This window comes from Condylura cristata, unplaced genomic scaffold (genome assembly GCF_000260355.1).
Source record: "Condylura cristata isolate star-nosed mole 26May11 unplaced genomic scaffold, ConCri1.0 scaffold00038, whole genome shotgun sequence".
Taxonomy (NCBI): Eukaryota; Metazoa; Chordata; class Mammalia; order Eulipotyphla; family Talpidae; genus Condylura; species Condylura cristata.
Genome location: NW_004567139.1, coordinates 8,622,129 through 8,638,745, shown reverse-complemented (window position 1 = coordinate 8,638,745; position 16,617 = coordinate 8,622,129). Strand labels below are relative to the sequence as shown.

Genomic DNA, 16,617 nt, shown 5'->3' with positions numbered 1-16,617 from the left:
CCATGTGGTCACCTCCGGGGCAGGCGGGAATTGAACTCATGCGGAAGCGGCTTTAGATTCTCAGTGCAGTGCTTTAACCCGCTGTGCCACCAGGGAGAAAGCCATGTTTTTTTAATGATTTATTTATTTATGCATCCAAGAACTTGGGTACCAGCCTGAGGTACGGGGGGTGAGAGGATTCACCAGAGACAGAGTGGGGAGCAGAACAGGCAGATCATTGACGTACACTGCTGAGGGGAGCAGTGGACAGGTCAGGAGAGGTCTGCTGCACCGTGTGGTCACCTCCGGGGCAGGCGGGGATCGAACTCATGCGGAAGTAGCTTTAACGCCTTAGTGCTGTGCTTTAACCCTCTGCGCCAGCAGGGAGGGCCCCCAGGTACTTTTTAAGTCCTATGAAAGATGGTGTGAATCTTTGCTAGGCAGAGTTGTCTGTGTTTGGGATTACAATTATAAAATCAGTTGCCTAGAATGAGACTGTCAGGAAGATTTAAATATATATAACTTCTTTTCTGAATAAAGTTATTTAATCATTTCCAATCCCAATTTAATGGAGACAGTGTTTATTTTAGAGCTTTTATTATTAAGTGTCCGCCCAAGAAAGTGAGGTGGCGAGAGAGCAAGACGCCATAGTTTGGGCCGCTTCTTCGCAGGGCTCTGCTGTTACGGCAGGTAAGGTCCTTACCAAGCAGAAAACAACCCTTTGAGAGCAGTGTGGTGTTGGTGACATTTTGAAGCCACTTTCCTCTGTATCTTACATTGCTTCAATCATTAAATTAAAAAATACGTAAGCACTTTGCACACGAGATTGGGGCGTTTCCCTCAACATGCCCGGCTGTCACGCCGAGGGAGGTCAGGCCTGTAGCTGAAGCGTCTGTCTCGTCTGCTCCCGTCGCTGCCTGACATAGCTGCTTCTCAGGTGGCCTGGGGCCCACGAAACCCAGCCACATGGGTAGGCATGTGGGGGCATCGCGTGGGCCTTACTGGCCCATGGGACTCAGAGGTCTGAGGGCTGTCTGAACCCAGAGGGTGGAAGGAACCTTGTGAGGGCAGTTTCAGGTCTTCAAATTCAGGATAAAGGCTGAAGGGGGAAGAGTTTGAAGCCTGTTAACATGGTGAAGTGCCCTGACTGGCTGCCAGTGTTGGAGCAGCCTGGAGTCCGGGGTAACCCCATCTGCCCACCTGGGTATGGTCTAGTGCCCTTGTTATCTACTGCTGTGTTTGATGTGTGAATGCTGCCAAGAGTTCTGCATCTCCTTCCGTGAAGAAGAGTTGCCTATGACTTTATTATTTTAGGGTTCGCTATCAGGGTTATATATCCCCATAAAACAAGTTTGGAGCTATTCTTTCTCTGATTTCCGAAAGTTTATGAGCTGTCAGTATCCCCCCCCCCCCTTATTTTTGTTTTAAATACATCTTTAAAAATCAAAGTGACATTAGGTACCCCCAGCAGGTACCACCGTAGCCCCGCCCCGGCCCCCTGTGCTTCCTTCCCTCTTTGTTCTTGCCTCTCCCCACACTCCTCCCTTTTCCTGTCACATTTGCTGTAGTTCACCATTGAAACCATTAGAAAGTTTTCTTTGTGGGAAAGTTGTTTAATTTGTTTCTTGTTTTGAAAAGATACAGGGCACTTCAGACTTTGTATTTCTTCTGTGTCCATTGGGTGAATTTTATTTTTAAAAGGAATTTATTAATGTCATGTAAATTGTTGGGTTATTGACTTACATAGTCTGTTATAGTTTCTTATTTTAATGTCTGTAGGATCTGTCGTGTTTTCTCCTGTTAGTGCCTGGTTAATGTGCTGGTTGCAATGAATGCTGTTACCTATGATGTTTAAAGATAGGGCAGTGTGACAGGCTCCCTTTGGAGTATTAGAGGCCTTTAAATGATGGGGGTAGGTGTTAAAAGTGTAGCTCAAAACAAAATGTGTGTTAGTCCCAGGAACTCCTGCTAAGGTTTCGTATTATCTTCAAAACAGTCATGGGCCTTACGTCCTGCATCATACGTGTGCCAGATCAAGCTGGTGGGGGAAACTACTGTGGCCAAGTTTAGTTAAATCTACCTGTCAGATCTAGCACCATAGCTGACTAAATCTCTTCAGTGAGTGAATCATGGGTTATTAAGTGCGGAATTGCCCTTTGGCCGTCTGAGGTTAATCTCAAGAAGAACCAGTTGGCCCTTGCTGCCACTAGCAGACCGTGGCCAGCTCTGATGTGACGTGGCCTGCTTGGCCAGAGCGCTTTGTGGTGTCACTGTCCTGCGTCCTGGATGCCCCGCCACGCCGCCTTGGGGTGGAGCAGGCTCTTCATTGCGCAGGCTTCTGTCCTCGCTGGTGGCACTGGCATCACCTCCTAGGAGCCCGGACACAGATGTTTGGTGTCCCCAGTGATTGCTTGTGGCTTTCTTAGGCCACCTACATACTAACACAGCAGTTTACTGAGCAGCGCGGAAGGAAGGAGTAATTCAGAGCGAGATTATGAGACTAAAAAGACTGGGGCTGAGGGTTAAGTAGCTGCCACGTTCTCAGCTGCAAAACCCTTCCTCTCTCTGGCCAAGTTAGCGTCTTCGCGGCTCTCCTCCGTCCATGTCTCCGTTGTCTCCACGTGCCCGTGACGCTGTTTGCTTTAGTGACGTGCGCTCCGCAGGGCCGTCGCCGGTCCGTGCAGTGTGCGGTGGAGGTGGACATGGGGGAGGTTAAAATGCCTGCAGGCTGATGGGTCTGTCTCAGACTCTGGGCAGTGCTTTGATGTGAGTGGAAGCAAAGGCGTTTGTCCTTTCTTAAAATGCTGCTCTTAAGTGAGGCGTGGGACCTGTGCCAGATCTCCTCTTGCTTTCTCCTCACCCCCAGTGGGCTGGGTGAGGGTTGGCTCCTGTCTCCCTAGTTTTCCTAGGGGTGTGGTGGAGCATTTAGTCACACTTGCCTTGTTTGTCTCCTAGTCACACCACCTTCCAGCAAATCCTGTAGACAAGTAAAACAGTCCTGGAGCTCTGTGTTTGATGGCCGCGGTCTGTCCTGGGCACCACAGGTGCACTGGGTTCCCCGCACCGCCAGGCCGGAGTGAGGCGCGAGGCTGCAGGCAGCAACCCGGACCGAGAGGGGCTAGCACTTGTCTAGGGCACAGTGATCCGTGGGCTAGTGAGGCGCACATCGCGCTCTGTCACGGCACACCGGGAGGGAGGCCCGGCCAGACCGCACGTCCTCATGACGGAGCCTGCTGTGAGGCTGCACGTCGACTCCGGGCCCGTGTGGAAGGCTGCGGATGGCTGCCGGGAGGCCCCTCCGCGCGAGCACCTCTTGGTCCTTGTCCCTTCAGGAATGCTCCTCACCCCTCAGTTGGGTTTGTGGAACAAGTGTCAGCCACAGAATAGCCACAGGCCTCCTGTCGGGCGCATTGGGCCGGGGCAGAGGTTGGGGTCTCTGAGTCGCCGCAGAGCGTGTGAAGGCGCATCCAGACAGGCTCTTCCTCAGTGTGGCTTCATGACTGTAGAATTCTACCTCGGTGCAGAGTTTTCCTTGTTCAGAGGGGATGTAGCACACGGTGGTGAAGAGGTTTGGCGTTTCACTTCACTTTACGCTTTTTGTTTGTGTCGCCCTCCTTACAAGGAAGGAGACAGAGCCTGTGTAGCTGGTAAGACGAGGTTTACTCTCTTCTCACTATAACCCGTTGCCCTCTCCGCCCCCCACCCCACCCCACCCACGTTAAGAGGGTGTCAGCGACGCTGGACCTCCCGCTGTGGGGCAGGGTCTGGCGCGGGGTGGGGCTCTCGTCACCTGGCTCCTGCTCGCTGCCCGGGCCCCCCACCGCAGGGGCTGCGCCTGGAAAAGCGAGGCCGCAAGCGTGAGTGATGATGAGTCTTGTGAACTTGAAGTGCTTACCGTGTGTGGCCCTCGCACGCCTGTGGACACTGGGGCTGCTTAAAATTCGCAGTGCTCCTGGGCTGTGGTGATGGCACACGGGTCATTTGGTGATGGGAAGCCCACGGGGATGACAACTGAGATGAAAAAATGCACTGAATGGTACAAAAATAAGCTATTATATTATTTAAAAAAACAAATCCCAGTGCTCAGGGCCCGGCTAGTGACCACGGCATGGCCCTGCAGACACAGCGTTCCGTAATGGCGGGCAGCTGCTGCTGGAGACAGCGCTGCCCTGCGGCTCCCGGGCCTTGGCCCTCAGCAGTGCCTGCCCCATGCAAGCGGGAGGGCGTGCTTGCTTTTCTGTTCGGTCCCACACCAGGAAGGTTTTTGTCCACACGGAAAACCATGAGAGCGCTTCAGAGAAGACGAGGGTTTTCTTTCAGCCTCAAAGTGGAGGGTAGTGCTGGCCTTCTTGGGCTCCCCGAGGGGTCAGGTGACTGTCAAGAGGCCAGTTTGGATGTTAGTTTCAGGGGAAAGTCAAACAGAAGAATGGAATGTTGCTGCCTTGCTGTCACCGTGGGCCTGCCTGTAGCTCCAGTTCCTCTACTCTGCGCCTCTCATCTGTCCCACCTGCTCAGTCAGATTCTTTGTGGCGATAATGTGGTTTGGCGGGTATTCAGCCTGTGAATCACAGTTTCCCTTATCCCAGCCGGCGAGCTGGGGCGACGCCCTGTGCCTGCAGAGACCTTGCCAGCCGTCGCCCTCACGCTCCCTCAGCCTGGGGCTCTCGGAGCGCGAGGCACCGCGCCTGACGGTGGCTCTGACTGGGCACTGATGCCGGGGCCTGACGGAACCCAGGCTTCAGGTCCGTCAGTGCCATGAGGGCGGGCGGCCCTGCTGGCTGACGGTTCGTGCTGAAGCGGGGAGGGGACAGGGGCTCCCAGGTGCGGTGCCTCCCGTGAAGGCGCAGTGCCCCACGCTCCCCAGGGGGTGCCAGAGCAGAGGTAGAAGTAGTAGAAAGTTCTGCGATGGGAAAACATGTCGAGCGTCTTTGCCTCACATCGCCCGTTGGTTTCACAGGTCGCTCCGGCGGTGTGTTGCGTTCCGCTTCCCCCTCCCTGGGAGCCCGCTGCCAGGATACGCTCACGTGGCGCCCGACACTCACCGACATCCCTCTGCGCGGGCTGGTGTGTAGTAAGGGGCCCAGGCACCCCGCCAGAGGGTGGCTGACCCAGGCAACTCTCCCTCCCTCTGACTCCTGTAGGCTGAAAGCGAAGAAACCAAGGAGCGTCTGTTCGAGTCCGTGCTCAGCGAGTGCCGGGACGCCCTCCAGGCCGTGCGGGAAGAGCTCAAGCCCGACCAGGTAGGTCGCAGCCGGGCGGCGGCTCTGTCCCAGCGGAGGTCCGGGAGTGTGGTTCTTGGCCCACAGGCCGAGCGCAGTGACTCTTGGCCGTTTTTGGTGTTTAATGTGATTGGCTAACAAATGGCAAACACCTCTGGGCTCCGTCGGGTTCAGAGAATCTTTTCCTGCCCTGTTCCGCGTGACGGTTTCACGTACGGCGTGCCGAGCCTGTGGGCCAGCCCAGCTGCAGGCCGCGGCGCCCGCGCGCCTTCCTCGTGACTGCTCCAGATCACGCAGGCGTCTGGGCGCAGAGCCTCAGAGCCCTTGCGCAGAGCCCCGCTGATTCTCCCTTTGTAGCCGCTCTCTGCCCTGCCAGCCGCCTGTGTCCTGAACAGCCCTTACCTTACACCAGACCACCTCACAGGCCTCTCGGCCGCGCTCCTGTCTTGGAGTCCGTCTGTCTCCAGGCCTTTGAGGGAGATGCACTGGTCTCTGGCTCTAGGGCAGAGGTCTTCAAACCCACAATAATGCACCCCCAAAATACAAAGAGCATGCACCTCTGAGGTATTTACTGGCAAGTGATACTCCCTGTAATTCATCTGATTTGCCACATAGGAAGTTCATTACAGGAAAGGTTTCAGAAAGGAGGTAAATGAAGGCAGACGTGCTCGTGGCCACGCCCGCTCTGGGGCAGGCGCAGGCGCCATGAGCACAGTCCAGACCGGGGCTCCGCCAGCCCCGCCCGTGTCCAGTGTGGGCCTTTCCCACCTCCACCAGCGCACCTGCCTCCTTTCCCTCTCCTGCTCGCCTGTCAGACCCGCCTGCTGCCCCGGAGCCTGCCACGTCCTTGCCCGCGGAGCTCTCCCCATTGTCTGGTCACCTGACGCTTGCGGGGCTACTGTTTGGTCCAGTGCTGCCTTCTAGCATTTTGTGGTGATTTTTTAGTTACCCTTCAGTCATATTTATCTCAAGATTGTGAACAAGCGTATTTTTTCAGCATCTGCCATAGCACCTGGAGATTAAAATGTGCAGTAAACACTTGCGCTCTCGCCACTCCTTCCTGCGCCGGCTGAGCAGCCTTGTAGACCGTGCTTTTCTTCCCCTCTCCTGCCACGCAGAGCCTCCGGCCTCCACCTTGACTCCCGGCAGCTGGGCCGCACACCAGATGCAGTGAGCGGAGTGAGGCGAGCCTTGGGCTCCTCCTGCTGCTGCTACGTTACACACGAAGTGGCTTGAGCCAGCCAGACACCTTCCCCTCGGGGGGACTGCAAGGGGTCGTCACAAATGGGCAGCATCCTTTTTAAAGATTTATTTATGCATGCACACAAGAATTGGTGCAGGCCAGAGGTGAGGGCGGGATGGGGGTGAGAGGCTCCCCAGAGACAGTGGGGAGCAGAGCAGGTGGCCCCACTGAAACGCACTGCTGAGGGGGCAGCGGGGAGCCAGGAGAAGTCTGTTGCGCCCTGTGGTCACTCCCTGGCTGGGGATCGATCTCTTGCTGCAGGAGCTGTGGCCAGCTGCACTTTAACCCCTGCACCACCAGAGAGGCCCTGGGCAGTGTCCTTTTGGCAGCTCTAGAGAAGAGTGTCCGTTGCTCAGAGAACACGCCTTCCAGCTCTTAGAGGCTCTGCACCCTTCCTCCACTTTCAAAGCCAGCAGCACCGTGGCGCTGCTCTGGCCTCGGCATCGGCCGCTTCGTGTCTGCGTTGCCGACCCTCCTGCTTCCTCTTCACAGGGGCTGTGACTGCTTTTCTGCGCCCTTGGCCAAGCCAGGCTGCGCTTGGCCCCGTCTGCCGGGCCTCTGGTCCTGTGTACAAGGACACACGGGCCAGTCTGGGCGCAGGTTTCGATGGGTGACCGTGCAGCTTGGAGCTGACAGCACCAGGCCTTGAACTTGGGTCTGAGGCACAGGCCCGGCGCGGGGCCGAGGGCTGCGTGCTCTGGTCATGCGTGGGGCCTGGCCGCTGGGCCTGCACAGGCGCCTTGCTGGCTGTGACTCTGAATTCTCTTACTTTCAAGTTTAGTTTTTGTTGCTGTGGTAGCCGAGTGACCGTCTTTCTAGACTGTGCAGCAGATGTTTGCTTCTTGAGGAGCCCTGGCTTTGTAGTCTGCACCCGTGTTTCAGGGCACTTTCGGGGGCCACCCAGGTGTGGGCAAACTGTTCTGTCTTTACCTTGTCCCCTTTCTGCAGAAACAGAGAGATTACACCCTTGATGGAGAGTCGGGGAAGGTGTCTAATCTTCAGTACCTGCACAGGTAAGAGTTGTGCGTCTTCAAAGTCTTAGCACTGAAATAATCATTGGAACAAAACAATGTACATACAGTGTCGGTGTTCGTTTTAATTTATGACTTAATATAAATCGTCATGCATCTATACATTTTATCATGTACAAATGTATGTCTTGCATGGCATATTACTAAATTAAAATTTTTAACTGCTTAAGAACTCGCTTATGGCCAGTGACTGCGGGCCTCCCTGGGGCTCACCCCCTCCTGGAGCTGGGTCACCTCCCCCCAGACCCCGCAGGTTATTCTGTGTTCTGAAGGTTCTGTGTTCCTTTCCTGTTAAGCTTTAATTCCCTCCGGAGTTTATCTCTGAATGAGGTCAGATGCACCTTTGTGGTGCGGCTCCGACTGGGCCCGGCCCGGCCCGGCCCTCCCTGCACTCTGCTGGGCCTCCCATCTCGCCCCGTCTCGCCTGCATCTGCCGGGCTCTGCTCTGGGCTTAGCCTCAACATTCCATACTGTCATGGATTAGTGAAACCGGGCGATGTGTTTGGGGGAGCAAGGTGTCCCCCAGATTCCCTCAGGTACCTCTTGATGGTTTCTGGCCCTTTGCTCTTTCATGTCCATCTTACAGTCACCTTGTCAAGTGTAATTCTTTTAAAGGTAATTCACTTTGCTTCACAAAAGACAGGGAGCGTGGACTTCCTGGGAGAAACAGATTACCTGGGGAACACCCCTGTCGTGGGTCTGCTTCTCCACGTCCCCTAAGTTCTGCTGTCGCTGCTTGTCGCTGCTCAGTGAACCTGGCGAGATTCTTAGCTATTCCCAGTTCCCACCCTCCCCCTTTAAAAGAAAAATGAAACCACAAAACTCCTTTCTGAGGGGTTAGCAGTGTGCCTGGAATGGGGAGCAGGAAGCCCTTGGTGTCCTCTCTCTGCTGGACGGGAAGGGCCGCATCTGTTGCAGACACCGCAGGCTCAACGTCGAGTAGGCCCAACAGAGGCCCCCGGGAAGCTTCCAGACTGAAGCGCCCGCCCCCGGGTCCATCGACCCCCTCAGCTCCACAGTATCGGGATCTGGTTTCACTCAGGCTGGGAGCCTGCGGCCCTGTGGATAAAGGGACCGCGGAGACAGGCAGATCTTGTGTCTCGTGAGCCCGTGGAGGTGGCCGGGCGCCTGCCCGCCCCACTGGCAGCTGCTGCTGTGTCTCCAGCCGGCTGTGCCTGCAAAGCTGTTTCCAGGGAACCATCTCCCGTCCCTCAGAGGCGCTGCTCTGCGTTCTGTCAGCGGCCACCTCTGAGTGACACGCACGGCTCCTTGGTGATGGGTGTAAACGTTTGGTGCACGTCCCCATGCGCCCTCCCTCGCCACTGCACGTTCTGTGGGTTGTTTCTGAGGGCATTTTGATTTCTAAGGGCTGGTGTTCTTCGAATGTCGTTTTTAAAATATAGTGTCTTTTTCTATCACAACCACAAAGTCTTCCTTTCTGGGTTATTAGTTTCCCTGAAGTTTCTCCTCCCTACAAAGTCAGGTTCTTGCAGGCTGCACCCCCACGCCCTAGCGGGGGTCTAGGAGCCCACACGTGCCCGGGCCTGTCGACTGAGGGCCTCACCGGCCCTCTACTCTGCCCTTCTCCCAGGGGCCCTGTTCTTGTTGCGGTGGACCGCGGCTTACTCCGGCCACCCTCCGGCCACTTGAAGCTGAGTAGGGCCAGGAGGCCAGGGGCCAGCAGGCCATGCTTGTCCCTGAGTCCTCTGTGCTCCATGCCCCCTCCCCCCACCCCGGGCCTCCTTGGACCCTCTGGGAGATGCTTGCTGCCCTGCCAGCTGCGTAGTAGGGCTTCTGAGCAGACATTCAAGTAGCAGCGTGTTTTGACCCGAACTGAGCCTGTCCCTGGACTGGCTGCTGGCAGGGCCACCTTGCCCAACAGTGTCTCCGAGCCAGTAGCGCTGCGGCTTTCACAAAAACATACAGGGGATCTAACAAACTGAGTTCTCCCGGGAGGTCTCCTACTGGCCCCTGCAGGTCTGTCACTGACCCGCAGCCAGGCCTGAGGCCCAGCCCGACGGCCCTGGCATGCGCCACAGCCTCGCCCCCAAGCTTCACCTTGGCCAGTTGCCCCTGCTCGTCCCAGACGCCTGTTCCCCCGAGCACAGCTGAGCTGCCCTCTGCTTCCAGCTACCTGACCCATATCAAGCTGTCGACAGCGATCAAGCGGAACGAGAGCATGGCGAAAGGCCTGCAGAAGGCACTGCTGCAGCAGCAGCCGGAAGACGACAGCAAGCGCTCCCCCCGGCCCCAGGACCTGATCCGGCTCTACGACATCATTCTGCAGGTGACCGGGAGAGCCCAGAGTGATGAACCCTGTGACCAAGAGGTGCTGGGAGCTGGGCACAAGAGGTCTTGTCCTTGGCGCCAGCTGAGCCATCCGGGCCCCGACAGCCAGACCTGCTGTGTGCAGAGACGGGACCCACGGGGTTCACTGAGCACTTCAATCCTGGGGTGCGGCCTGAGGCTACACTGTCTGGGCCCCTGGGGTTGTCAGTGAGTGGACTCTGCACACGTGCCAGGCATCTGTCCCTGAGGGCAGGCTGCCCCGGCGGAGTCCTGAGCCAGAACGGTCCCTGTGGCTGAGGTGGCCCAAGAAGTCTCTGCAGGAGATAAGATATGGGCTGGCACGTGAAGGACAACTTGACCTTCGTCATCAGAGACGGGGTGGCGGTGACACTGAGTATGGCTTCTGCCAAGATGGCTCCCTGTTTGAGGCAGAAACTGTCCTCCCCTCATGAGCCGTCTCCTCGTGCAGAATCTGGTGGAATTGCGCCAGCTTCCTGGCTTAGAGGAGGACAGAGCCTTCCAGAAGGAGATAGGCCTCAAGACCCTGGTGTACAAGGCTTACAGGTAAGGGCTCGGAGACTGCTGCCCTGTGTTGTGTGTCTGTAACTCTCAGTGCCTGTCCCGCCCCTGGAAGGTGTGGCTGGGTGTCCCTGGCCGGTGAGGGAGAGCAGTGGGCCCGCGTCGGGGAGCTCCGCCACAGGTGGTGGCTGCCCATGGCTGAGCCCCCGAGTAGGGCCGGGAGCATGGGCATCGTGCGTCTCCTCCCTTGCCAGTGGGGGCGGCCAGATGTGGGAGCAGGCATTGCTCACAGAACCAGTGTTGCCTCAGGAGACCCGCACTGAGTCGGGAGAGAGCTGGCTGGCCTCTGGCTCTGGGTGAATCTGGGGTTCTGGCAGATGGGAGCTGGACAGATGGGCAGTCCGCAGAGCTGAGTGCACTCTGCTCTGTTCTCTGGTCACCCCACGCGCTCCCAAGCTTTCCAGGCACCCTGTCTTCGCTCTCCACACCCTTGGCTCCCATGTGGGCCCTCTGTCCTGTCAGGGGCAAGCGGGACTCAGGCTGTGTCAGCGTCGGTGCAGCTATTTCTGTTAGGAAGAGGCTTCTTGGATTTGGTTATTCAAGAAACGCAAAGGACGAGCGGTCTGTCTTGGCCCCCCATCACCAGACTCCCCAGAGCCTGTGTCAGCCAGGCCAGCCCCAACCCCAGAGTGTTGGCTCCCCGGCGCCATGCTGGGCCAAGAAACCTGGCTCCAAAGTGTGGATCCTGCCTGAACCGCCAGGACAGCCTTGGTCTGGGGCGGCTGTTACTCTTTTCCTCCCCCACCAGGTGTTTCTTCATTGCTCAGTCCTACGTGTTGGTGAAGAAGTGGAGTGAGGCCCTTGTCCTGTATGACCGAGTCCTGAAATACGCGAATGAAGCCGGTTCTGACGCCGGAGCCTTCAAGAACAGCCTGAAGGTGACCGCTGGCCTCCGCACGTCAGGGCCGCAGCGCTGTGGTCCTGTGGCCTGCAGGGGCTGCGGCTCCTCGAGCTGGTCCCGGATGCCGGGGCCACGCCTGCGCCGCCCAGGCTGCCCAGCAGGCAGGGGCAGGTTAGGAGGGAAGCAGGAAAGCCCCCGCTGGGTCAGAAAACCCCATGGGCTCTGCGCAGATTCGGCTGCCAGTCAGACTCAGCCACGAAGATGAACCAGACCGCACGCGGGCCGCCTGCAGGGCTGCCGGCCCTGGCGGGTGGGCGCGGCTCCTAGGTGCAGTGCGGCGTGTCTGGGGCAAACCCTCCGGGTTGAAATGCGCAGCCCAGCGGGGAGCCGCTGTGCCTGGCCGCAGAGGGCGGTGGCGCCCCGGGTCAGCCGTTCACCCACATCATAACCAGACCCGCGGTGCTTACTGCGCGCCGGAGCCCGTGGCTGACTGATCACTGATGAGAGTGAGCCCCGTTTACACAGTCAGCGGCTGCGATGTGGAGGGTCTTCGGGTGCTGGCCGGCCCAGGGGCCGCGTGGTCTAGCGCGGGCAGTTTAGGCTCCGGACCGGCCACGCCCGGGGCTCCACTGTTGGCTGGGAGCGGCGCTGGGCCGCAGCGGGCGGGTGCCTGCTCAGGGGGCTGCGGCTTCTCCGCCAGACACGTGACGGGGCCCGTCTCAGAAGCAGAAGGAAGCTTCCAGAGTGCAGGCCTGGAAGGGCGTGGGCAGGGCGGAGAGAGCCGTGGGGACCAGCGCTCCACCTGACAGGCCCGGCGCGTGGGGAAGGGTGTCAGGAGAGCAGAGGCGAGGGGTTCGGCAGCATCCGGACCTCACCGGGAGGAGACGCAGGCGGGGGGATGGCCTCGCCCTCGGGGGTACCCTGCACGCACCCTCACGCTGGTGGCCTGCTTCTGACTGCACCCCGCCACCGCGGAGAGTCAGGCACACACCAGCTGCATCTTGTGTCCCGGAAAGCGGGGTCCAGACGGCCCACGGTTACTGTGGCGACGCTTAGTGGTGCCGGCGCACGGGACGTTGCCTCTGAGACGCGCTCATGGGCTCATTGTCCTTCCTGGGCGTTGTTACTTCAGCCACGGCAAAGCAGGCTGGCGCTCTGGGCTTTGTTTGCCAGAGGGAGGACTCAGAGCCCACCGTGCCGGGCCAGGCGGGGTGGCCAGACCCCGCCAGCTGCGTGCGTGCGCCTGGTCCCGGCCTGCTCGTCAGTGCTGTTTTCTGGGTCATTGCAGGACCTGCCAGACGTGCAGGAGCTCATCACACAAGTGAGGTCCGAGAAGTGCTCCCTGCAGGCGGCAGCCATCTTGGGTGAGCCCCTCCCCCACACCCCTCCCCCCACACTGCCGATTTAAAGTAAAATGGGTTGTCTTGGTTACTCTGCAAGATTTCCGTTTCCCCCTGCCACACCAAGTGTCAGGTTGTATGGAAGACTCGGGGAAGGCTGCCGTCTCCCGCTGTGCCCCCTTGGCTGGGCTGACGCGTGGGTTCTGGGGCGGCGCGTCTGTCTGTCTGTCTGCACTGCTTCAGCAGAAGTTGGGCCCACACAGGAGAGAGCCGTTTCCCCACACACGGCCACGTTTGCGCTCTGGAGTGGGGGTGAGCGTGCCGCTGTGACCGTGTGTGCGGTCTGTTCTGACTGAGTCCTGTGACCTTCCAGACTCAAGCGACCCCCGTCCAACAGAGGTCTCCTCCCAAGTCAAGGACAGCAAGGTGGGTCTGGGCTCTGACTCCGGGGCCTCGGGCCGGGGCCCGGCGGCTGTGGCGAGGCGTCGGCCTCCTTGGCAGCCCTCCGCTGCTGCCGTCGTCGTGCTCTGAGGCTGACGCGCCGTGCGAGGTCGGGGGCCAGGAGCCTGGGCTGTGGCCGTCCCGCCCGGCCCCTCCGCCCCCTGGGTTGCAGTGTCTGGGCTGTGAGGCGGGGCAGTGTGGCAGACTTAGGTGATTGACAGGTCCCCCCTTTGATTTGCCCTCCAGCCTCTGGTCGAACGGTTTGAGACGTTCTGCCTGGACCCTTCCCTCGTCACCAAGCAGGCCAGCCTGGTGCACTTCCCCCCGGGCTTCCAGCCTGTCCCTTGCAAGCCCCTGTTCTTCGACCTGGCCCTCAACCACGTGGCTTTCCCGCCCCTGGAGGACAAGCTGGAGCAGAAGACCAAGAGCGGCCTCACCGGGTACATCAAAGGCATCTTTGGGTTCAGGAGTTAACCGGCTCCTCCTTGGGGGTCGGGGAGTTACTGACTCTGAGTCTGTGTTGTGAGAAAACCCCAGCAAGTTCCGTGACATTAAAGCCAGGTCCGCACCGGCCCGGGGCGCGCGAGTACCTGCCGCAGCCCAGCGTCCCTCCGTCTGTTCTGTGCACGTCCATTCTAGCCAGTGCTCGCAGCCTCTGGCCCTGTGGTCAGTGGCTGGGGCCCCTCTGTCCCCACGTCCCCAGGGAGTGGCCGCCACACTCTGGGCCTGCGGGAGCCGGGACTGGCGGCCTTGGGTCGGTAGCGCGTTCGGGGTCACGCCAGGCACGGATGGGGCTGTCAGGTCGCGTCCTCAGTACCGTGGCCAGGAAGGGCCGCCTCGCCGTGCGCCCTGAAGCCTGTGAGCGGCCGAGACTCAGACACTGGCCGCGGCCCGGGGTGCAGCCAGCCTTATTCCCCTTCACCTCCAAGTGCAAGCTGAGACGTTTCAGAACAAGCAAAGAGCTCTATTTTTAGAAGAAATGTGTTACTCTCACAGTGATGGAAGCAAATCTTATATTAAAAGGCAGAGATGCTGGAGACTGTGCCGTTTTTACACCCTCACACGTCCTGCGCTGGGCCGCCCCCTGGCGGGCGCGGGGTGGGGGGGCAGGGCTGGAGGAGCCCCCGTTTCTAAGGAGCTTCCTGCCTGGGTTCCCCACTGCTGGACCCCCCTTCTTTCCTCCCCCGCTCTAAGCTTTTGCCCTAGTCAGCCTTTTTGTTTCTGTTGGAGGTCGTTGGCCACAGCTGCAGTAAGAGGAAGCGGGAGTAAAGGTGGCGAGAACCGCTGCACCCTTGGGAGACACGAGCTTTGGGGGCCCCCCACAGGAGGGGCGTCTGCCGCAGTGCAGGACAGGGGCCTCCCGGGGCCCTAAGGGGTTCAGCCTTAGACTAGGAAGCTGCCGCAGCCACTGCAGTGTCCAATCCCCGGCCAGGGAGTGACCCACACGGCACAGGACACCCCTCCTGTCTCCCCATTGCCCCCTCAACAGTGGGTGTCAGGCCATCCGCCTGCTCTGCTCCTCTGGGGACTCTTCTCACCCTGCCCCCCCCCCCCACTCTGCGGGTCTACACCTCAGTTCTATGCAAAAATTAATCTTAAAAAAAGTGCAGGGCCCTGGGGTGTCCTGGAGTGTGAGACATCACAGCAGGCTGTGGGGTGAGGGCGCCTCGGTTCCCAAGGGCTGCAGAGGGGTGCCAGGCTGGAGGGTGGTGGGGGTTTGCCAAGCGGGCTGCTTTGGTAGACTCAAGTCTTGTGAAGGACTTGAGCTGCTCGGGGCCGTGACTGCCCCGGGGTTGCCGTCCGGGCCTCTGGCATCACGGCCAGTGCAGCATGGCGTGGCCTGCGGGCGCGGGCCGTTCGCCCAGCTCCCCTTCCTCTCCCTGATTCTTCTACTGGGGGTTCCAGCGACTGTGCCACACAATTTGCGGCCCAGCAGACACAGAGCAGGTGGTGAGGCCCAGGGCTCGCTCCATGTCCCGGTGGGCTCCGCCCTCCCCACCTCCCCCGGGCGACCCCTCGCCCTTCCCCTGCAGAGCCGCCCTCAGTGCCCAGGGCCCAGTTCAAGGCCTCGCGGCTGCGGCCAGTCCTGCAGCCTGCCGGTGGGGCGGGCTGCAGCGCCCCCTGCCCAGGGCCCTCCGCCTTGCTCTCGCTGCAGAGCCAGGCCCGTCCCCACTGCTGCGTCTGAGCTGCTGCTCTGGCCACACCGCAGGCTGCCTCCCCGGCGCCCCGTCCACTGCTCCATGGCGGTGGCCACAGTCCACCAGCAAGCCCGTGACAGGGCATGTTTAGTGTTCAAAGCACATTATTTACATAAGAGGACAGACCTGGCAGGCTGACCTCTCCGGTCAGTTTGTATATCCCTTCACGGCGGGTCCTGGACACTTCCCAGGCCGCGTCCCGGGGTGGAGGGCCCCGTCCTGTCCTCAGGCCTGGAGCCACACGCCGCCTCACAGGGATGGCTTCCGGTGCCAGCTACTCCTGGAGGGATCCACAGACACATGGGGGCGCACGGGCCCTCCCCCCAGGAGCAGGCCGCGCCGGAGCCTCAGGCGGGTCTCTGCTGCCCCTCAGCCTGCCCCCCTCCCCAGGTGAGCACTGTGTCCTGGCAGCTGTTGAGCCTGGGCGGCTCCGGCTCCGGACCCAGGGAGGGAGAGGAGCAACCTACCCGTTTCTGAATTACAGACTTCTGAGAGCTGCTGGTGGTGATTGGCATGGGAGGGCCAGCGGGCTTTGGTTAACAGGCAGAACGCTGACACTCAGCCCGAAAAGACACCATCCGTCAAGCTCGTCACCTTTGGTTTAGAACGAGGCCGGGAGGCGGTGGCCGGGGCGACAGGCCCTCCCTCTGCCGCACAGGCACCTGCTCCCCGTTACACGCGCATTCTTGCCAGGAAGCCGAGTGAGAATCACTGGATTCCTTCCGGAATGAAACTGCCGCGTTTGGTTCTCCGCAGGCCACCGCTGGGCCTCTCCCGGGGCCCGGCGCCCCACTCCCGGGCCCCACCCCCTCCCGGAGCTCAGGCCTTGGCTTCACCGCCTCTGGAAGTGGACTCCGGGGTGTGGGGCAAGGCTCTGCCCGGTCAAGGCTGGCTGTGAATACCCCACACGGCACCGGCCATCACATGGAGCTGAAGGATCCCAGAGTCCCACAGGGCACGTGGCGCCTGCAGCCTGGAAAAGCGTGGGGTCCTCACAGGGCTCGGGAAATGTCCCAAGATAGCAAAGATATGTGCTGGCTCTAATTTTGGCGGGGGGAGAGGGGGGAGCGGGGACACTTGTTGCGCAGAGGAGATGCAAACCAGCCGTGACATTTATCGATGTTCCAAAGCAAGGAGACGGCTGGACGCTGCCTGCGTCCGGACACAGCAGCAGAGGAATGGGGCCTGCCGTGCTGGCGCTGGGGGAGGCGCGGGCGGGCAGGCGCGGGGCTCTGCCCTGTGTGTGGGCCTGGCGAAGGCGCTGGCACTGGTCGGTACCAGCCACAGGAAATGTTCCGGGCACCGAACGCGGGAAGTGTTGGCCCCTTCTGGCGGACACTGTCAGGGCAGGAAGCTGCAGCACGGGCCGGACCCCACGCCCAGCTGAGGCACAGCCCACACACCCCGCGGCTGCATCTGCCCCCCCAACTCGGGGTGGAAAGGGGAGCCTGGCCGCT

General features: G+C 60.0%; 1 protein-coding gene across 1 annotated transcript in view; it reads left to right on the top strand.

Moving 5' to 3' along the window:
• The window catches only part of SRP68 (signal recognition particle 68kDa), a 23,950-nt gene extending 9,951 nt beyond the window's left edge, over positions 1 to 13,999 (top strand). The window contains exons 8-15 of the mRNA XM_012733037.1: positions 5,121 to 5,219; positions 7,390 to 7,454; positions 9,603 to 9,759; positions 10,231 to 10,325; positions 11,089 to 11,218; positions 12,470 to 12,545; positions 12,895 to 12,947; positions 13,209 to 13,999. Coding sequence (XP_012588491.1) covers positions 5,121 to 5,219; positions 7,390 to 7,454; positions 9,603 to 9,759; positions 10,231 to 10,325; positions 11,089 to 11,218; positions 12,470 to 12,545; positions 12,895 to 12,947; positions 13,209 to 13,436 — 903 coding nt within the window. The 3' untranslated portion in view covers positions 13,437 to 13,999. The remainder of the gene's footprint in view (positions 1 to 5,120; positions 5,220 to 7,389; positions 7,455 to 9,602; positions 9,760 to 10,230; positions 10,326 to 11,088; positions 11,219 to 12,469; positions 12,546 to 12,894; positions 12,948 to 13,208) is intronic.
• The last annotated feature ends 2,618 nt before the right edge of the window (positions 14,000 to 16,617 follow it).